Source organism: Eubalaena glacialis, chromosome 1 (genome assembly GCF_028564815.1).
Source record: "Eubalaena glacialis isolate mEubGla1 chromosome 1, mEubGla1.1.hap2.+ XY, whole genome shotgun sequence".
Classification (NCBI taxonomy): Eukaryota; Metazoa; Chordata; class Mammalia; order Artiodactyla; family Balaenidae; genus Eubalaena; species Eubalaena glacialis.
This window is the reverse complement of record NC_083716.1, coordinates 201,415,296-201,435,097: the sequence shown is the minus strand read 5'-3', so window position 1 is coordinate 201,435,097 and position 19,802 is coordinate 201,415,296. Positions and strand designations below refer to the sequence as shown.

At 38.7% G+C, this 19,802-nt stretch overlaps 1 protein-coding gene across 4 annotated transcripts in view; it reads left to right on the top strand.

The window, feature by feature from the left end:
* The window catches only part of HECW2 (HECT, C2 and WW domain containing E3 ubiquitin protein ligase 2), a 407,233-nt gene that overhangs the window by 305,163 nt on the left and 82,268 nt on the right, over nucleotides 1-19,802 (top strand). For all 4 annotated transcript variants that reach the window (XM_061203609.1, XM_061203599.1, XM_061203626.1 and 1 more), the window contains 2 exons: nucleotides 237-422; nucleotides 17,543-17,677. In XM_061203609.1, coding sequence (XP_061059592.1) covers nucleotides 237-422; nucleotides 17,543-17,677 — 321 coding nt within the window. The remainder of the gene's footprint in view (nucleotides 1-236; nucleotides 423-17,542; nucleotides 17,678-19,802) is intronic.

The following is a 19,802-nucleotide window of genomic DNA, read 5'->3' as shown; positions in this document are numbered from 1 at the left end:
AATGAGACTCGACAGCATTCTCATTCCTTAGAAAACTAGAATCATTAGTGAAGACTCCCTGATTTTCTGTAGTCTATTTTATTTTGATCAAAATTATTTTGCTTTGTCTGCTGTTTCCATGTGTGGGTCTAGAGTTACATTGTACACCATCCAAAGATTAAATATGCCCATGGGAGTATATATGTTGCTTTTGCATGTCCCAAAGCAGATTAACATTGTTTTTCCATCCTCTCCAGAGTGCCTACCGCATGTTTACAAACAACACGTGTTTGAAGCACATGATCACCAAAGTCCGGCGGGATACCCACCACTTTGAACGCTACCAGCATAACCGGGACCTTGTGGGATTCCTCAACATGTTTGCAAACAAACAACTGGAGCTGCCGAGGGGCTGGGAAATGAAACACGATCATCAGGGCAAGGTAACTTGCGGGAGTTGCCGTGGGGAAGCCTCCGTGTGACTGTGGGCTGCTTGTGGCTTTGGCACTGGGCCCTACCCTTCAAGTGAGGGCTGAAAGCCCTGCGTGACCTGGTTCAAGGGAAACCTGGACAAGCAGGTTGTTTGATACCATGAACCATTGCTACACTCTTCTGAAGTAGTGTATGCAGTGGATGGCTGTGAGGGCACTTGTTGGGCAAAACACTCACTTCCCCTGGATTTTCTTTGAATTGTAATCTCTCACCATTTTCTACTGATTAGAGAAAAGGTTTCTTGGGCAACAACACTTCCTTCTCCTAGCTATACAGCTTGTGTTGTGGGTAGTTGAATACAAGTTGTGGCATTGTTTGGAGAAGGTGGCTAGGAGGTTGCTAAGCAACAGCGCAAGGTGTGTCTGTGACACTGTCAGGGTTTGGGCCTCAGTCTTGTTGATTCAGAACCCTGGTTTTGTTAGCACATTAAACAAGATTCACAGATTGATGAATTTATGATGAGAAATACGTAACTCTCACACAGGCCGGGTCACCACATCCGTACTTCCTTCTTCGATGGATGAAACAGAAAGCTGGCTTGTAATCAGGAGGTTGTTATATAAGTAAGAAATCAGAATGAGAAAGTTAGTAATTCTTATAAGGTGTTTCTCAGCTAAGATTTTATTTATTAACTCTCGTTCAGCACCTACTATGAGCCATGAACTGTTTAAGCCCTTTATATGTTTAAGCTCTTCTCAACAACTCCGTAAGGCAATACTGTTATTATTATTGCTATTTACATATAAAGGGTCCCAGGTCCAGAATGGTTCAGTGACTTGCCCAGTGTCACAGAGGTGAGCAGTGTCTGAGCTGGGCTGTAACCCAGGCAGTCTGGTTCAAGGGTCCATGCTCTTAACCACCACATTATGCTCTCCAAGTATTGAATAACCAACCTCAGTTTCCCTATCTATAAAAAGGCTTGAAATATGTGACTTGTAGGGTGGGGAGGATTAAATTGACAAGATATTTACAATAGCTATGCTTGACTTTTTCATTCAACAAATATTTATTGAGCACCTGTGCAAAACAGATAAGCCAACGACTCCATGGAACTGCCATTCTGATGGAAAGAGATGGGCAATGGGCAGATAAGTAAATACATAGCATGCCAAGAGCTGATTAAAGCTATGATTTAAAAGAAAGCAGGAGATGGGGTCCAGAGAAAGGCAGGAGTGGAGGGTTATTTTTTACAGGGTGGCTGCAGAAGGCCTCACAGATAAGGCTCTACATGCACACAGACTTGAAAGAAGTGAGAAGTAAACCATATCAGGGAAGAGCATTCAAGGCGAATGGAATGTGGAAAGTACTCAATAAATGCCGTTCTCCCCCAAAGTACCCTCTGGCAATAATACCACAGTAGCATCTTACTCATCCTGAACTCAGCTTCCAGCAATCTTATCTAAGAACTTATAAGCAGTCAAATTAGATACTACAAAGTACATGTATGTATTTTAATGCATGGGAGGAACCCCTCAGACTTTCATTGAAACTATTGACTTGATTTCTGTAAACTTTTTTTAGTAAACCTCTAATTCCCAGCCTAGAGAAGATTAGAAGTGGCAAGCATGAAGTAGAATAGATGAAAGAGAATGAATTTGTGATTAGGTCCCTGGACCACAGATAGAATGGCGTTGTATCAGAGTCAGGTGGGCATGGCAGGGAAGCCTTTCCAGGACACTAGGAACCTGCAAGCAGGGACACTTGGCACTTCCTGTGCTCTCTCCTTCCAAAGGAGGATGTTGCTTTGCTGGTGCTGAGTATGGGTCAACAGCCTGAGAGCCCAGTGTTTGTAAACATTCTACTAAATGGAAGGGCACAGGTGGTCCAAGCAAGGACTTTGGAAAATATTGATGGTATTATACTTGCATATAAAAGAGCATTTGCAGACGAAGAATTCAGCTCTGTTCTCAACTCTGACAATATTTTACCTGGTGTCATGAGGAGCTATACTCATTAGAGAACCATAGGTCCAGGGAAACCCAAGTTGAGATAACGCTGCATGTATTTCTGCTCTATATAGAGACTTAACTTGCTAAGTCATTTTGTATCCCTAGCTAAAGGGAATCGGGAACTTATCATGCAGACACGGAAGGGGAGGTTCCTTTCTTGCGAGTCACAACTTGCCAGACACGCTTCAGGAGAGAGCTTCTTATTAATAACACCTGAACCTCGAGAAAAGTTAAACTTAGGATACTATTTAAGATGAGTTACAATGCATTCTTAAGAACAAATTCTGTCTCATAGCTTTTATAAAGTTTCGATAGTTAAACAGAGGTAAACATTATCTTGGCTGTGTGGGTAACATAACCATCCATCTTTCCCTGAGGATTTGGATTCATTTGGGGTTTCAGCCTGAAGTTGTAGGCATTGTAAAGAGCCCTGGATGTGGGCTGGTAGATAGCTGACCTCACAGTCTGTTGGTGGCTTTGCATTTGAATGCTGTGTGGCATGAAAGATGTGGAAGGACCCCTGGCCTTGTGGACAAAATGGATTATCAGACGGGCCTGAAAGATTATCACTTTAGCCTGATTCCTCTACTTTGTGCATTTGGACTTTAATAACGTTTTTAGCTAAGCTGGGTACCTTAGTGAAAGCAGGTATATCTCCCTGTGCTTCTCCCCTATCCTTCCTGTACAAATGATTGGCTTCCAATGAACTAAAATAGCTTAAAAGAACATTTGGGAAAGGCTCTTGCCATGTCTGTATTTGGCTGTGCTGCTTTTGACTGTACTTTAAAAGTCATGGCTCCCATCCTCCAGGCAGTTAATAGGTTTTCTTCCAGCCTGAAATTTTAGCTCCCCTTTTTAATGAACAGCTTTACCTCTAGAACATTTAAAGGGAGTAAACTTTTTGCCCCATTTAATATAACATCGAAAGCTATTAAATACTATGAGTTTTTTTTTCCCCCTACAGTGATGACTGATTTCTAGAATTGACATGGAATAGGATGGCCAAATCCTCACCTGCATGAAAAGAAATGGTTCTTAAGAGGAACGTTGTCAAACTTAGCTGCTCAGGTTTATGAAATTTGGCTCCATGTTGTCTTCTCAAGTGCAACATCTTCCTTTTGTGTTTTCATTTGTTTTGCCATTCAACACACTTCTGAATGCCTACTATGTACATGCCACTGTGATAACAATGATACAAGCTAACAGTGTAGCATTATGTAGTATGTAGCATTGGCTGTGTGCTACACATGCTATAAGCACTTAGATTAATTCCTTCCATACTCACAGCAGCCTTGTACATAACTGCTATTTTTATCCATATTTTCTAGGAGAGGAAACTGAAGCATAGCATGGCAAATTGACCAATGTCCTATAATTAGTATGTGATAGAATTGGATTTGACTCAAGACGTCCAGCTCCAAAGTCTGTGCTTTTACCCTGCCTCTCACCAGTGAGGAGGGTGAATGCATATCTTCTAGCAATTACAGTGAAGGTAGTAAAAGGTGCTCTGGGAGCCTGTGGTAGGGTCTCCTACCATAGTTGAGGGGGTGGGGGCTTTTAGACACGTCATCGAAGGGCAGCATATTGGGTGGATTGCTCTTGGCTCTCCAGGCATAAGCGACTCCCCATAGAGCCTCCCTTGCACTGTTTTATGACAGCTATCCCCATCTGTCTCATGGTATAGTTGTGAACTTATTTTATCTTCCCAAGCAGATGATCCCCTTCTTGAGAGTTCTCCTGTTTATTGTTTAATTACCCCCTCTTCAACCCCAGTGCCATTCATATAGAAGATTCTCAGAACAAGTTTGATGAATGAATGAAACTTGTCACCTGTAGATTCCTGGTTATTCAGTGATGTCTGCTTTGGACAAATGAGGAAGCTTCCAGGCTCTCTCCTCATTGCCACTCCCTCCTTCTCCTGTGCTCTCACCAGAAGTAGCTCCTAAGATTCGCCTGATTTGACCTCTCTTCATGCATATGTTGTCTTGGATTTTTCGTATTACATGTTTGAACAAGGTAGTGATTATGCTTGTACCACACATTAGCTGTCTTCAGTTTTGGAAGAGACTTTTTTTTTCTAATTACTTAAGGCCAAAGGTTTAAATTGGGTGAGATTTCACAGGAGTCTAGATTTGATATGCTTTTTTTTTTTTTTTTTGAGAGTTCTAGAGTGAAAAATGTCCTTGACTTACATAAAAGAAGTAAAATATTTTTTTTTAATTGACTATTAGTTAAAGAGTAAGAACAGAATATCAGGCCTTACTAGGTAAGATGAGGATAATGATGAAAATGACAGTGACAAGGGTGATAATGATGATACCTGCATTTATTAAGCTTATACCATGTGCCAGGCACTGTACTAGGTACTTTTTCACGAATTATCTTATTTAGACCTCATGGAAGTTTATGAGGTGGGTGTTATTATTATTATCTACATTTTATTGAAATTTAGAGATGTTAAATAATGTGTGTATTAGCAAGCAAGGGAGGAATTCAGGATTCTAACTCTAGGAGTATGACTCTTAACTGCTACACTCTATTGGGAGAGATTGTCTTTGGAAATGAGAGATATTTTATCATTCCAAGGAAGAAGAGTTCCAATCCAGGTACTGGGATTACTGGTATCCTTCAAGGCTGAGTCATACATATAGGTTTTGATTAGATCATAGGTAGTTTACTGGAGGACACCTCACCAGGAACACATACATGACTTCATGCTTAAATACCATAGAGTCCTTATGCTACGGATGCATAGAATAATGGAAAGGAATGAAATTCACATATATTGATGACTTATTAGGTGCCATGTTCTATGATAGGATATTATATTAGCTCATTTAACTTTCACAGTAATCCTATGGAATAGGTTTTGCTATAGATGAAGAAACCAATGCTCAAAGAGGTTAAGTGTGCAAGTAAACTCTTGTATACAGATCCATGTCTTTCTGTATCCAAATCCTGTAATAATTTTCCTGTGTCAGGTTAGTCTAGACCTCACTGGCCACTAGCCATCTAACTGACTTGGGATACATCATTTAAATTTCCTAGGTCTGACTTTCTTTATCTCTACAAATGAATAGGTTGATCGTCATTTGATGTGTTTATTGGTCATTTGTATATCTTCTTCGGAAAAATGTTTATACAAAGAGTTGCCACATGATCCAGCAATTCCACAGTTAGGTATATACCCAAGAGAAATGAAAATGTGCTTCCAAACAAAAACTTGTACACAAATGTTCACAGTAGCATTGTTCAGAATAGCCAGAGGGTAGAAACAACCCAAATGTCCGTCAACTGATAAATGAATGTGGTAGATCCATACAGTGGAATACTGTTTAACAATACAAAGGAATGAAATACTGATACAGTATGGTAAACCTTGAAAATATTTGCTAAGTAAAAGAAACTGGTCACAAAATATCACATATTATACTATTCCATTTATATGAAATGTCCAGAATGTGCAAATCTATAGAGATAGAAAGTAGATTGGTGGTTTCCTTGGGTTGGAGATGGGATGGGGAGTGAATGCTAATAGGTATGTGGTTTCTTTTGGAGGAGAGAATGTTCTAAAATCATATTATGGTGATAGTTGCACAATCCTGTATATATACTAAAAACAGTGGATTATATACTTTAAATGGGTGAATTGTACAGTGTCTGAGTTATATCTCAGTAAAGCTGTTTAAAAAATTAATAGGTTGAATTAGAGGAAGACTAAGTTTCCCTTTTTACCTCCTAGATTTTATAGATCTTTGATTCTTCAGTCTTAAAGATTAGATGATACAGTTCCAAACTGGGTTTGACATCAAATATGTAATGCTTTTCTTTCTACTTTTAGTTACATTTGGAAAGGTATCTTGTTCAGAATTCCACACTACGTTTTAATCAGTATTTTGTTCCATTACTTGATTTCCTTAATCATTTTGATTCTGGGAATTAACCCACATTTTATTTTATGCAGGATAGTCCTCATGAGACTGTGATCAACATCTATGTGTACATATTTGTTGTACCTAAGGTCTAGGATTTTCAACTAACATACAGGACACATTTTGACTTGCCTTGTTTGAAACAAAACATATAAGCAAAGAAAGTAGGCCAGTAGAGAAAGAAAATCTCTTCTTACTTCTTATTGCAGTAATTCTTAAACTTTTGTACACTCTCAGGACTGTGGAAATCAAGGGTAATTTGGGATCTGAGTTACATTGTTGATATAAACTTTTTATATTTATGCAAGAAATATGTATCAGTAGTATTAAAATGTGATTTGGTTAAAATGCTTCTGGTTCTTGGCTAGGTTTGATCATTAGTATGTGCTCATGGGGATAATATATCTGGTAGACGAATATGAGTTTTAATAAGGAAAACCAAATGTTACTTAACATAGGAGTGTTTTTTCTTTCTTCATTTTTAAAAATTCTTTCCTCCTTTGCTCCTTTCTTTCTTCTTTCTTTCCTCCCTCCCTCCCTTCCTTCCTTCTCATTTTTAATTTGGAGGATTTGAGGAAATTATGCTGCTGTGGATGAGGATTCCTGGATCCATTGCTGTCTTTCTGATCTAACTTCTACAAACCTCAGTCTTCTCTAAAGTGAGGGCTAGTAACCTGTCCTGTCCAGCTCCTGGGGCTGTGGTTGGCATCCACTTAGATAATCACGGGATTACAAATGGAAGAAAAACAGTTAGAATTATAATTAAACAATTTATTCAGTAATTGACTTATTATTACCTATAGTGTAGAAGATAAAAGCAGTACAATTACAAGCCTCTAGAGGTTTATGACTTAGTTTGGGGAAAGCAAAATATGGGTTATTCAAACACCTACAAAATAAAATGGACCATACAGCACACTAAGCCAGGAATGCTACTCACTTGGTTATTCCTACCCAGCTCTCCAAAATCTTGATGTGAATGGTTAGGTAGAAGCAAGAATCTACAGTAAGTAGAACAATAACTAAAGAGTTTCATCAGTTTAGACTTTTATAAAAATGATAAAGATTTGTTATTGATGGTTAAATCCTTACTCTAATGGGAAATACACAATGACATATAAAAGACACACTGAAGAATTAGTGTCAGTGTCCCATTCCTCCTCTCAACAAACAGCTGATCTCCCTTAACTGAGGTGGTCCAACAGAATAGTTTTGTCACAACAGGGTTCCTTTTGTTGTTCTTGTTCTTTTTGTCCATGTTGTTCTTGACCACTGCACGGTAGTCTGCCCTCGAGTGTCTCCTTCTGCCTGAAACCTGTATAACAACCCAGAGCATTTTCTGTGTCTCTGCTATGAGTGCTCTGTTTATTGTGGTCTCTCTGGTAGATTTGTTCTCTTGCTAGATTAGTGGTCTTCTACTCTGGTGGTTACAATCTCCATAAGCTATGGTCATGAACATAGTGTTTTAAAAACATCCTTAGCCAAATAAGTAACTTTCTTTTTAGAACTGGAACTGAAATCAGATCCACACATTTGCACAGAATCATGCACTTCCTGTGTAAAGCCACTAAGCACCCCTTGCCCAGACCACTTTACCCCTAATGCCTCTTATTTGGATTATAAAAGAACAGAACGTGCATCATGCATTAGTATAGGTACAGAAAGACTTATTTCTGGCATGGGATACGTGGAGAGTTTTCATAGTAAAGTTTGGATTTGAACTGAACCATGAATGACGAGTAGGATTTTGATAAAATTAGATTGTGGAGAAGAGAAAATTTGGAATGGGAAAGGAAGGAAAACACCCAAAGTAAAGATGTGGAAAAAGGAACACACTGGGTGGGTATGTTTGGTTCCTTTGAAGAAGTAATGGGTCTCCTTTGCTGTGCAAAAGCTTTTAAGTTTCATTAGGTCCCATTTGTTTATTTTTGTTTTTATTTCCATTTCTCTAGGAGGTGGGTCAAAAAGGATCTTGCTGTGATTTATGTCATAGAGTGTTCTGCCTGTGTTTTCCTCTAAGAGTTTTATAGTGTCTGGCCTTACATTTAGGTCTTTAATCCATTTTGAGTTTATTTTTGTGTATGGTGAAACTTAAAAGCTTTTGCACAGCAAAGGAAACCATAAACAAGACAAAAAAACAACCCTCAGAATGGGAGAAAATATTTGCAAATGAAGCAACTAACAAAGGATTAATCTCCAGAATTTACAAGCAGGTCATGCAGCTCAATATCAAAAAAACAAAAAACCCAATCCAAAAATGGGCAGAAAACCTAAATAGACATTTCTCCAAAGAATATATACAGATTGCCAACAAACATATGAAAGGATGCTCAACATTACTAATCATTAGAGAAATGCAAATCAAAACTACAATGAGGTATCACCTCACAGCAGTCAGAATGGCCATCATCAAAAAATCTACAAACAATAAATGTTGGAGAGGGTGTGGAGAAAAGGGAACCCTCTTGCACTGTTGGTGGGAATGTAAATTGATACAGCCACTATGGAGAACAGTATGGAGGTTCCTTAAAAAACTAAAAATAGAACTACCATACGACCCAGCAATCCCACTACTGGGCATATACCCTGAGAAAACCATAATTCAAAAAGAGTCATGTAACACAGTATTCATTGCAGCTCTGTTCACAATAGCCAGGACATGGAAGCAACCTAAGTGTCCATCGACAGATGAATGGATAAAGAAGATGTGGCACATATATACAATGGAATATTACTCAGCCATAAAAAGAAACGAAATTGAGTTATTTGTAGTGAGGTGGATGGACCTAGAGTCTGTCATACAGAGTGAAGTAAGTCCGAAAGAGAAAAACAAATACCGTATGCTGACACATATATATGGAATCTACAAAAAAAAAAAAAAAAAAAAAAAAAGTGTTTCTGAAGAACCTAGGGGCAGGACAGGTATAAAGAGGCAGACGTAGAGAATGGACTTGAGGACACGGGGAGGGGGAGGCGGGAAGGGTAAGCTGGGACGAAGTGAGAGAGTGGCATGGACATATATACACTACCAAATGTAAAATAGATAGCTAGTGGGAAGAAGCCGCATAGCACAGGGAGATCAGCTCAGTGCTTTGTGACCACCTAGAGGGGTGGGATAGGGAGGGTGGGAGGGAGACGCAAGAGGGAGGAGATATGGGGATATATGTATATGTATAGCTGGTTCACTTTGTTATACAGCAGAAACTAACACCATTGTAAAGCAATTATACTCCAATAAAGATGTATAAAAAAACAAAACAAAACAAAAAAGGACTTCCCTGGTGGTGCGGTGCAGTGGTTAAAAATCTGCCTGCCAATGCAGGGGACACGGGTTCAAGCCCTGGTCTGGGAAGATCCCACATGCCGTGGAGCAACTAAGCTTGTGTGTCACAACTACTGAGCCTGCACTCTAGAGCCCACGAGCCACAGCTACTGAGCCCGCGTGCCACAACTACTGAAGCCCGCATGCGTAGAGCCTGTGCCTCACAACAAGAGAAGCCACCGCAATGAGAAGCCCGCACACCGCAACTAAGAGTAGCACCCGCTCGCCACAACTAGAGAAAGCCCGTGCACAACAATGAAGACCGAATGCAGCCAAAAAAGAAATAAGTAAAATTAAGAAAAAAAAAGGAAGTAATGGGAACATTTTGAGAGACCCTGTATTAGATACACACACACACACACACACACACACACACACACACACACACACACACACACGAGAGCTGATGGTGTAAGAGCCGATCCAAAACCCAGCAGGCTTGAGACCCAAGAAAACGCCAATGTCCCAACTCATTCAGGCCAAGGCAATTCCCTCTTACTCAGCCTTTTGACCTTCAATTGATTGGATGCGGCCCACCCACATTAGGGAGGGTGATCTGCTTAACTCAGTCTGATTGAAAGGTGAATCTCATCCAGAAACACACTCACAGACACATCGGAATAATGTTTGGCCAAATGTCTGGGCACCCAGTGGCCCAGTTAAGTTGACACATAAAATTAACAATCACAGACCGATATCAATGGAGTAAAATCAGTGGAAGCACCACTACAGAGGGTTAAGGATAACAGAGAGAATGATACAAAATGACATGGACAATTAGAAAAATATTGCAAAGCTTGATATTTCTTATTAATAAGTTTATATAATGGACTTACCATTTGGTTTAATTTTTAAGAAAAGTGTTTATTTTTGACTCCCCTTTCAGATGTTAAATATGGAATAACTTTTTTCCTGCCTCTTTGTATCGTACTCTCAAACAGTATTAACACTGGGTGCTTTCCCCAGATCATTCTACTTGAGCCTAAACTGAAACTTCGAACTTTAAAAGTGATATAAACGTCATGGGCTCTTTAAATGAAAATGTAAAATGGTAACCATCTCCTTATTTAAAGTGAAATGTCTTTTCCCATAGTTTCTTGTGTTTTTCCCTACAAAAAACACTGGCTATAGTATCACCCAGCTAAATTGACATCCATCTCTAAAGCCAAGCTTGTAACTCTAGGGGTTTGTGACTTTGGATGTCAGACTGGGGATTTGAGTATCAGTATGGTCCAAATATTCAACTTCGATGACCATGGCAAGTAGGAGTTATGGTTATGAGGATAGATTTTTTAGAAGAGAACAAATATTTGTACAGTGAAAGTTACCACAGTCAGAGCCTACTTGAGGATTCTCATTTTACCAGATGCTAATAGCTTATGTGGCTGTAGAAGTTGCCCCAGTGATGACATAGACTTTGGTTTCAATCCCACATGAAGCTGATGGCCACAGTTTATTGGATCAGGTTCATCTTAATGAGTAAAATGCAACTTAATATTTGGAGGTTTCAAGTGAATCCCAAAAGTCTCTTAGCAGAATAAGTTCTACACTTTGAAAGATATATTTTTCATTCATTAGAGCACTATATTTGTTATTTTTGTGGCACGTCTCTTTAATTGCTTTGAAACAACTAGTACCTCTTTGTGGTGGTTGTCTGGTTTAATCACCTCCAGTTACACAGCAATCCAGGTAGAGATGAAATTAAACTCTAAATTTATAAATAACACATAGTTTTTAGAGTATCTCTTACTTATTTTTCAGGGGGTACAGTCTTGTTAGACCAAAAAGTAACCCACACATAGAGGCAGAGGTGAAGAATCCTTCTAGGTCAGTATACCTTTCAGAATGAGAGACTAAAGCAGAGGTTGGTTTTGTGAATGTATTTTTGAGTAAAATGCTAAACTCATGGAATATTGAAGGAATTGCCCAAGTATGAAGATGGCCTTTGCCTTTTATCTTTAAACAGTTGTCCTCTGACCAGCACTGAATCTTTTTAAAAAATGTAGAGTACTATTTTAAAATTTCATGGCAATGCCCTTCTGTTCTACCTAAAATGTGCTGATTTGGATAACTCCATCCTTGGTCTTCTGCAGTGACGTGCTGATAAATGCTTAGCAACCAGATCCCCAGGGGCGGTGGGGAGGAGGGCTGATCTGTAACATTTGCCATTTTCCATGGTGTAAATTCTCCCACCATAGCCAATTTTAGGCTGCCAGCATTATCGTCAACCAGCTTGAGAATTCCTTGAGATTCCACCATCAGCTCCTGTAAGCTGGTCCAAGCCATCCCCAGCATGTCACTGGCTCCCCTATATTATACTTCTAACACCTAAATACCACTACTCCCAATACATAAAATACCACCCCCCCCTTTAGCTAACATTTTACATCTGAAGTTTGGGGAATGTTTTACTTATCCACGGTGCCATGCGTCCCTGTTTTCTCTCCTAGCAACTGTAGATCTCTGATCACAGCAGTTTAACAAAATAACCTTCTTTAACTTTTTTGTTATTGATAGATGTCATGAGATATTTGGGACCACTCACTCCTTCAGATGAACCAGATGTTAGAAAATGTTAGCATGACTGTTTTTTTAGTTATAATAAACTCTACTATTCAGTGCTTTTCATCTCCAGTATTGGTAACGGAGTTCTGTCTGGGATATAATGTAGAGAAAATAATAGCATGTTTATTCCTTATAATTGGGGAAATACTAGAGAGGGGACCAGGAGCTGAGATTTATATTTCGGAAGGGAGGGAATGCGTGAGTAAATTACAATCTTAATAAAAATTAAAGTAAATTACAGTGAACTTTTTGAGCATTTTAAGACTTTATAGAGTTGAGAAACTAGAAGTTAGAACAGATTCAATATGCAGTGCTGCTATCTTTTAAATTATTGTTCTTTCATTGTTTCCATAGCTCTTTAGAGAAAGAAAGAAGATCTGATGATGTCTTTCTGTAGCATAGTTACAAGTGCTTTTTGTTTTATTTTGTTTACACGGTCTTTTAATACGGATTCCTGGTTTGGCAAAATGTTAAGTGGAAACAATTTCAAACTTCTGCAACTTAGATTTGTTGAGCCTGAGGTTGGTATTTCTTCACAAATACTGATGGCTTTTTCTTTTCTTAAAATAATAGAAGCTTAAAAAAAAGAATTGTGTAAAGAGAGAAGTGTATTTTGTTTGGCCTCACTAAAATACCACTTGGCTCCATCCAGCCCATATTTTCTGACTCTGATCATGCCCTGAAGCAGCGAAAGGGTAGAAGTTTTTAAAACGAGATTTGAATTTGGGTATTTGCATTCCTTTCAGTTTTTGATTATATTGTTAGCCCTAGTTGGTCCAGCACTGGGAAGCTTGAGTGAATTTCCTTAATGAAACTTAACGGTAGGGAATCTATGTTGTTCAAAATTTGCTTTGCTAGTGGCTAATCTGAAAAAGACTCCTTTTCTGATACAATTGCTTTTTTTAATGTGGTCTGCCTTCTCAACATACTGTTTATTCAGACAGTATTTATTGATACACGGTAGACAATTTCATAAATAAAGGCAGGCTATTCAAGAATGGTGACATAAAAAGTGACCCAAATTAAATTCTTTTTTAAAAGGAATAGGTCAGCTTCATTACTGGCTTGAACTAGTTAGGACATCCTATGGGAAAGTGATCCACTTTTGTGACATAATTGACTTGTGCATCACAAATAGAAGTGGCAAGCCTAAAATTTGCACTGTATTTTTTCTATGCTTTGATCTTTGTTTTAAAGTAGAATACATCTTCCACAACTCAGTTGTGACCTCAGTCATCTCCTTTACGTGAATGTAGCAAAGCACCAAGGAAGCCTGCCCAGGGTCACACAGGGAGCGGAGCAGAGCCAAAGCACATGCCAAGGAATTGCCTCTTCGTGCTGCCCTTGGCCAGCGCTACTGTGCTAGCTGCGTGGTTTCGATAGTGGTCTTAATTGAGACTTTTCCCCCAAGTACTTGGCAGACTTAAAAAGCACGTGTAAACAGTATACACATTCCATTTACTCTGAAACTGAGCTCCTTGTGGAATACAAATTAGCACCTATGCTCCACCCACAGCCCAGCCTCCAGCAGGGGAGCCGTACAGATTGTGCAGAGGACGTACAGTTTGCTGTCCAGCATCAGTAGCAACCTTTTCAGCACTGAAACAGTGGTGAGGCCCGGCGCTCTGAGTGACAGTTATTGTCGGCCTAATTCAATAAATACCTAAATACTTTTCTAAAATCAAGTACTATGTGAGGGGAGTGGGAAGAACATCAAAAGGAAAAATAGGAGGCAGAAAGAATGGAAGAAAAAGAGGAGAACTATGAAAAGGAGAGGGAGGGGAAAGAGGCACTGCTCACTGGGCTTTGAAGTCAGAAAGATGGATTCAAATCTCAGCTTTATACTTTCCCAACTCCACATTTCACTTAAATCTCGGACTGTTACCCAACTGTATTAAAGGTGAACAATAATGAGAAATCATTATTTATGAAATAATGAAAATCCTTATTTATAATGGTGGTGGCCGGCTTATGCGTTCTTCTTTGCTGACTTCAGTGCATCAATTAGGATTTGGTTTGGCTGCATTGTGACAGAGACCTATACAAAGTTTACTATACAAGATTTTATTCTGTCACATAAAGAAGTTCAGAGATAGGCAGTCTAGGGCTCTTAAGGTGGTTTCTTAAGTTGTAAGAGCCTTGGCTCCTTACGGCTTTTTACTCAGCCGTCCCTCATCTTCAGGGTTCGTTATGGCTGCTGGGGTTCGGCAATTACATCTTTGTTTCAGGGAGCAGAATGGATGAAGTACAGAAGGAGGGCTTTACCTTGTAAAAATCTCCTTGGAAAGGAGTTTTCCAGAAGTATCATGTGACCCTCTGTTTACATCTCATTGACCAGAACTTAATCTAGGCCATACGTACCTACAAGGAGCCTGGGAAATGTGGGTTCACTGGTTCTCCTCTTTTTTTTTTTTTTTTTTTGAGCTTTGTTTATGGGCTGCAGGGAGAAACACTGTAATCCTTAGAAAAATGTCTCGGAAGTTAATACTGCTATTATTAGTAATAATAATATTAACTCACATTTAAGTGGTCTCAGGTACTATGTTCAAAAATTTATACGAACCATCTCATTTTATCTTCCTTTGATGTAGGCGTTATTATACCTATTTAACAGAAAGGAAATTGTAGTTTTAAAAAGTTAAGTAGTTTGCCCAATGTTATGTCACTAGTAAGTGGTGGAGCTAGAGCTCAGACCCAGGCTTGTCTTTTTCTAGATCCCAAGCATTTAATCACTACTTTGTCTCGGACTTCTCAAGTTTTAACTTGATAGTTTATCCATGTCCACATGAGGTGTTTTAAAATCTTTTATCCTGTTTGTGGTATTATAGTCTTCAGCTCTCCACACTTTTCACCCAACACACACACACACACACACACACACACACACACTTCTCTCATGTATTTTGCTCAAATCTTTCAGTATTTCTATGCTTACATAAAAGAATGTGACTTTTAATACTTGGTTAGTTCATTGTCAGTTGTCTCCCTGTATTTTGGTCAGGAGTTTGCTATTCGAGTTTTGGGCAGTTTATTTACTGAGCACTGTCTTTCTCCCAGATGCAGCCCTAAAAGCTATTGGGGAGAACAGGGTGAGTAAGAAAGAGTCCCTACCCTGAAGGCATTTACAGTATAATTTTTTGTAGAATGGATTTTAGAGAAGCCTCTTAACGTCAGATTATACTATGACACTCCATGTAAATCACAACTGACCTAGATGTACACACCCATTTGTCCTTATAATTACAAGTGATTCATCGTTACCTCTAAATGACCACCTGTTCCTTCAAAACATTCCTAAGAGGTTAGGTAGAGTAAATAGGCAATTCTATTTTCATACTCTTTGTATTTTCCCCTTAAACGACATGGCTCATATTATTGTTGTAGTAATAAGAGCTTAATCTTAATATACATAAAGAGAATATTAAATTGACTATAATACCTATTATGTTGAAATGTATATTAAAAAAATGAATTTCTATTTTATGACATTTTAAATAGTGGCAGAAATAATATACATACAAGTGTATTAGAAGCTCAAATCAAACGGGGACTAGTGTCACATTTGAGACCAGAGCCTGCCAATACAAGCCTGTGTAGGGTTTATTGTTGGTGTACGTTTTTACAAGATCAGAGAAGAAAGATATTCCACCTGATAGGTTATGGAAAAGGGAGCATTACCCAGGGATGTGAGGTTGATGACTCCGTCCTACAAGACTTCCATTTAATCCAGTCTTTGTACCTAGAAATCGGATATTGAGAGAAGGGACAGACAAGGATTCTTGTTCTGGCCATTTCCCTGCTTTGTTTCTAGTGCACTTTCTAGTGCTTAAAGTTATTTTTTTTTAAAGAAGTCATTTTCCCCCTATTTGGGAGTTACTTACAAATTATTTTGCCCTGTTTCCTGATTATCTACAGAAACATTTTGTTTCATAATGGAAAGGTGAATTTTTAATCAGCATAAATATACCATCTGCCCCTGGGATTTGCCTAGATGCATTCATTCCTAGTCTTTAAGGTACTTTGTTAACAGAGCTCCATCAGTTCTTTTTTGCTTAGGTTATTTGGCATATATCATGTGTCCTGACATTTATCAGTAATGAGTCTCCAGGCTCTCCTAAGAGTCCTTTTTATCTTGACCTAATTAACTTTATCTGATCATGGAAAACTTACATTTTCTAATTATCCTTGAGATAATGGGCTTCATTATTGCCTTGAATGAATTTTACATTGCAAACTTAACACCATTTTGTTCCTAATGATAATGAAAAATAGCACTTGCATCGAGTTTTAGAATTAAACAAACAAACAGAATTTTTAAAGGCCTTTCTACATTACATGCAATCCTTACTGCAAAACTGAGGGAAATGGTTTATGCTCATTCGTGGTTTCATGTCACAAGGGATTCTGCAGTAAACATGACAGACATAGTTTCCTCCTTCCTATTACTTTATGGAGGAGAAATGTTTATTATGAATGAAGGAGGCATGTTTTTATAAGAAATTTATAGCCCAGAGAACTTAAGTGTCTTGCCCTGAGTCATTGTATGTGATAGATTTTGTCTGGGTGTGTGATCAATGACCAAACTGGAAAGGAAGTAAGAAGGAGATTGTAAAGAGTCTTGGAAAACTGACCGAAGGGTTGGAATGTTTTTTCTATAGATAACAGGTAGCCATTAGAGGCTTTGGATTGGAGTGGAAATGTAGTCAAAGCTTTTAGAAAAAAAATTCTAATAGTGAGGTGCCATTCAGGGAATAATGTTATAGAGATGTGGAACAACTGAGAAACTACTAATAATTATATGTTTAAGAGAAAGCCCTGAAATAATGGAATGAATGATAGTCAGGCTGGGATGGGACAAATAGAGGAGACACTATAATGAGAAAATGGGGGAGGACTTGGTAGCTGATTACATAGAAGGAAAAGAGAAGTCAATGATATTTGAAAGAAAAACTTGGTAATAACCGATAGCAGTTAGAGCAAAGAGCATCAGTTAAGAGAAGCCCAAATGTCCATTCAGGGGGCTTCTTTCTAAGATCCTATCTTTGATGACTGTATTTCCTAAAGCCAGGAACAATGTTCCTTCCTGCTGTCTTCATTCTGCATCCAATCTAAGCGTTGCTTCCTCTCTTCTGGTCTATCCTGAGGGAAGAAGGAGAAATTCTCCCGAAGATTTGAAATTACGAGAAAACGGAGCAAAGGTTATTACTCCAAAATGGGTCTTTCCCTGCATGTGTGAAATGATAGGACCGCTAAGACAAGTGTGTGCCATGTATGGAGTGTTGACTGAGTGGGTTGCTTCCTAGGCATTTTTTGTCGACCACAACTCCCGTACCACCACTTTCATCGATCCCCGGCTCCCGCTTCAGAGCAGCAGACCCACGAGCGCGCTGGTGCATCGACAGCACCTGACCAGGCAGCGCAGCCACAGCGCAGGCGAGGTGAGTCCCGAGCCTTAGCGACCGACCTTTTGGCTGATAGAAGCACGGGATGTGGGGTTTATGGAATCGTGCTGGCTCTTTCTTATTGTTTTGTGTTTCTAGTTTGATTTAGAGACTATCATTTGGAGGCTGAAAGTGTTGGAATGTTAACGGGGCTTTTCTGGAAACTCATAGAGCCTAAATTACAGTTTTAAAAAGTAGGACATGTGAGGAGAGGTTGAAGAAATTAGAGATTTAGAGGAAAAAATTCAGTGGATGGTGAGAGGGAATTCATAATGCAATACAGTGTTCAAGAGAGGATGATGATGAGCCCTTTTGCATACCTAAGAGCAGCTTCATAGGAAGAAATGAATGTAACTTTTTTAGGGGATTAAAATCTTCGGCCAATGCTGTGGGGTTGTGGTATCCTCATTAATATTCTTTAAAGTTAGGATATATATGAGGGTTGATTTTAAGTGCTCAGAGAAAATGGGTGACATTAAGAATTACTAAAAGCTCTACCGTACTCTATTGTACTTTGCTAGTTTGCAGTGTCCCATGGTAACCACATGAGGGCTCTCTAATAATCTAACCAGAAAAAAAAAAAAAAGAAAGAAAAAGAAAAGAAAAGAGAAAAGAAATAATCTCTTCCTGTTTCCCTTTTTCTGTAGCAGGTTAAATAAATAAAAGAGGAATGTTTTAGGTCACATATTTTCTCCTTAGTACAGACTTATGCTTTGAATGTCATATATTATCACTTGATATACATTGTTTCTAAAAATTCCCTTAGACAAGAAGAATTAAGATTCTTTTCCTGCATGCCTTTTCCACGTTCCATCTATGTGCATGTCATATTTTCAGTATTATATTGTATGTCAAATATTTTTGTAGCTTCTATTATAAGAAAAGATTATGAATGTAATAAATAACTGGATTTGATTCATCAAAATTCCACTCTTGGAATTTCTCCTCATGATTTACATACTGGCTCTAATGATTATGTGTGTTTGCTGGTTGTAAGTGCAGACATAGAAGAGTACACACGAGAAGCTCACATAAAAATGATATATAAATCTATTGCAGGATGAGTTATGCACAAAAATATGCATGTTTTATGAGTAGCTAATAAATCTCTACCTGGCTGTCATATAAAACATTAGTGGTGAACTGGATGATGCTAATAGCATGCATCTAAAAAGCAGAACAGACCTCTCTCACCTTTGGACCTTGTGCGTGATATGTAGCGTATTAGGGCCCTGCCTGGTTTTATCACGCAACCAGTGCACTTTAGATGCTTGCCTTATCTTGACTTCACAGTATGACGCTGGCTGTTCAGTCTGATCAGGGCTACATGCATGAGATTAGTAGCTATACATACATTTTCGTGCATGAGATTAGTAGCTATACATACATTTTCTTTCAACTCCTCTGCCTCAGAACTTGAATTATTTTCATGGTCTAGCAGTAAGGATACTAAGGTACACATTAAAATTTGAATGAGGACTTCTCTTCTTATTGACGGAAAATGAGCAGTGGAACAGAGATGACCCCATAAAGACTCAGCATTCAGTCTCAGCATTGTTAAACCCTTGAGGGGAATGTGCTTTCTGGCCCAGCTGTCGGAAGCACGCACATCCTGCAGTAATACACACGTTTATCACGGCTTGCCCACTGTCTGATGGTCTGGTCTGAAGAAGCAGGGTGTCAAAGAGAAGACCTTTGGCTGTTCTGGAAAATGATGACACAAGGCAACTTACTGACAGGAGGGAAAGTATATGTTGGCAGATTGAAATGATAAGTTTGGTGACTGACAAGGTGTAGTTAATGATTGAATCTCCCGCAAGAGGGGCTGACTTCATTTCTCAGAGCCAATAACTCAAGAGAAGCAGAGTGGGAAATTTCTAGTTATGTGCACAAGTCTTCCCAGCTATTCTCTTAAGACTCATTTAGCAAATATTCCAGGTAGTATAAATTTTGCTATCTCTTCCATCCAACAAATGAATACTTACTAAACACCTGTAGTGTAGAAACATGGTTGGTGTGAGGGATACAAGTAAATAATGTATGTTCCTGTGTTCTTATTAAGGAGAGAATATATAAAACTAACCGTAATCCAGATGAATAACAATACAAGCAAAAAATGCTT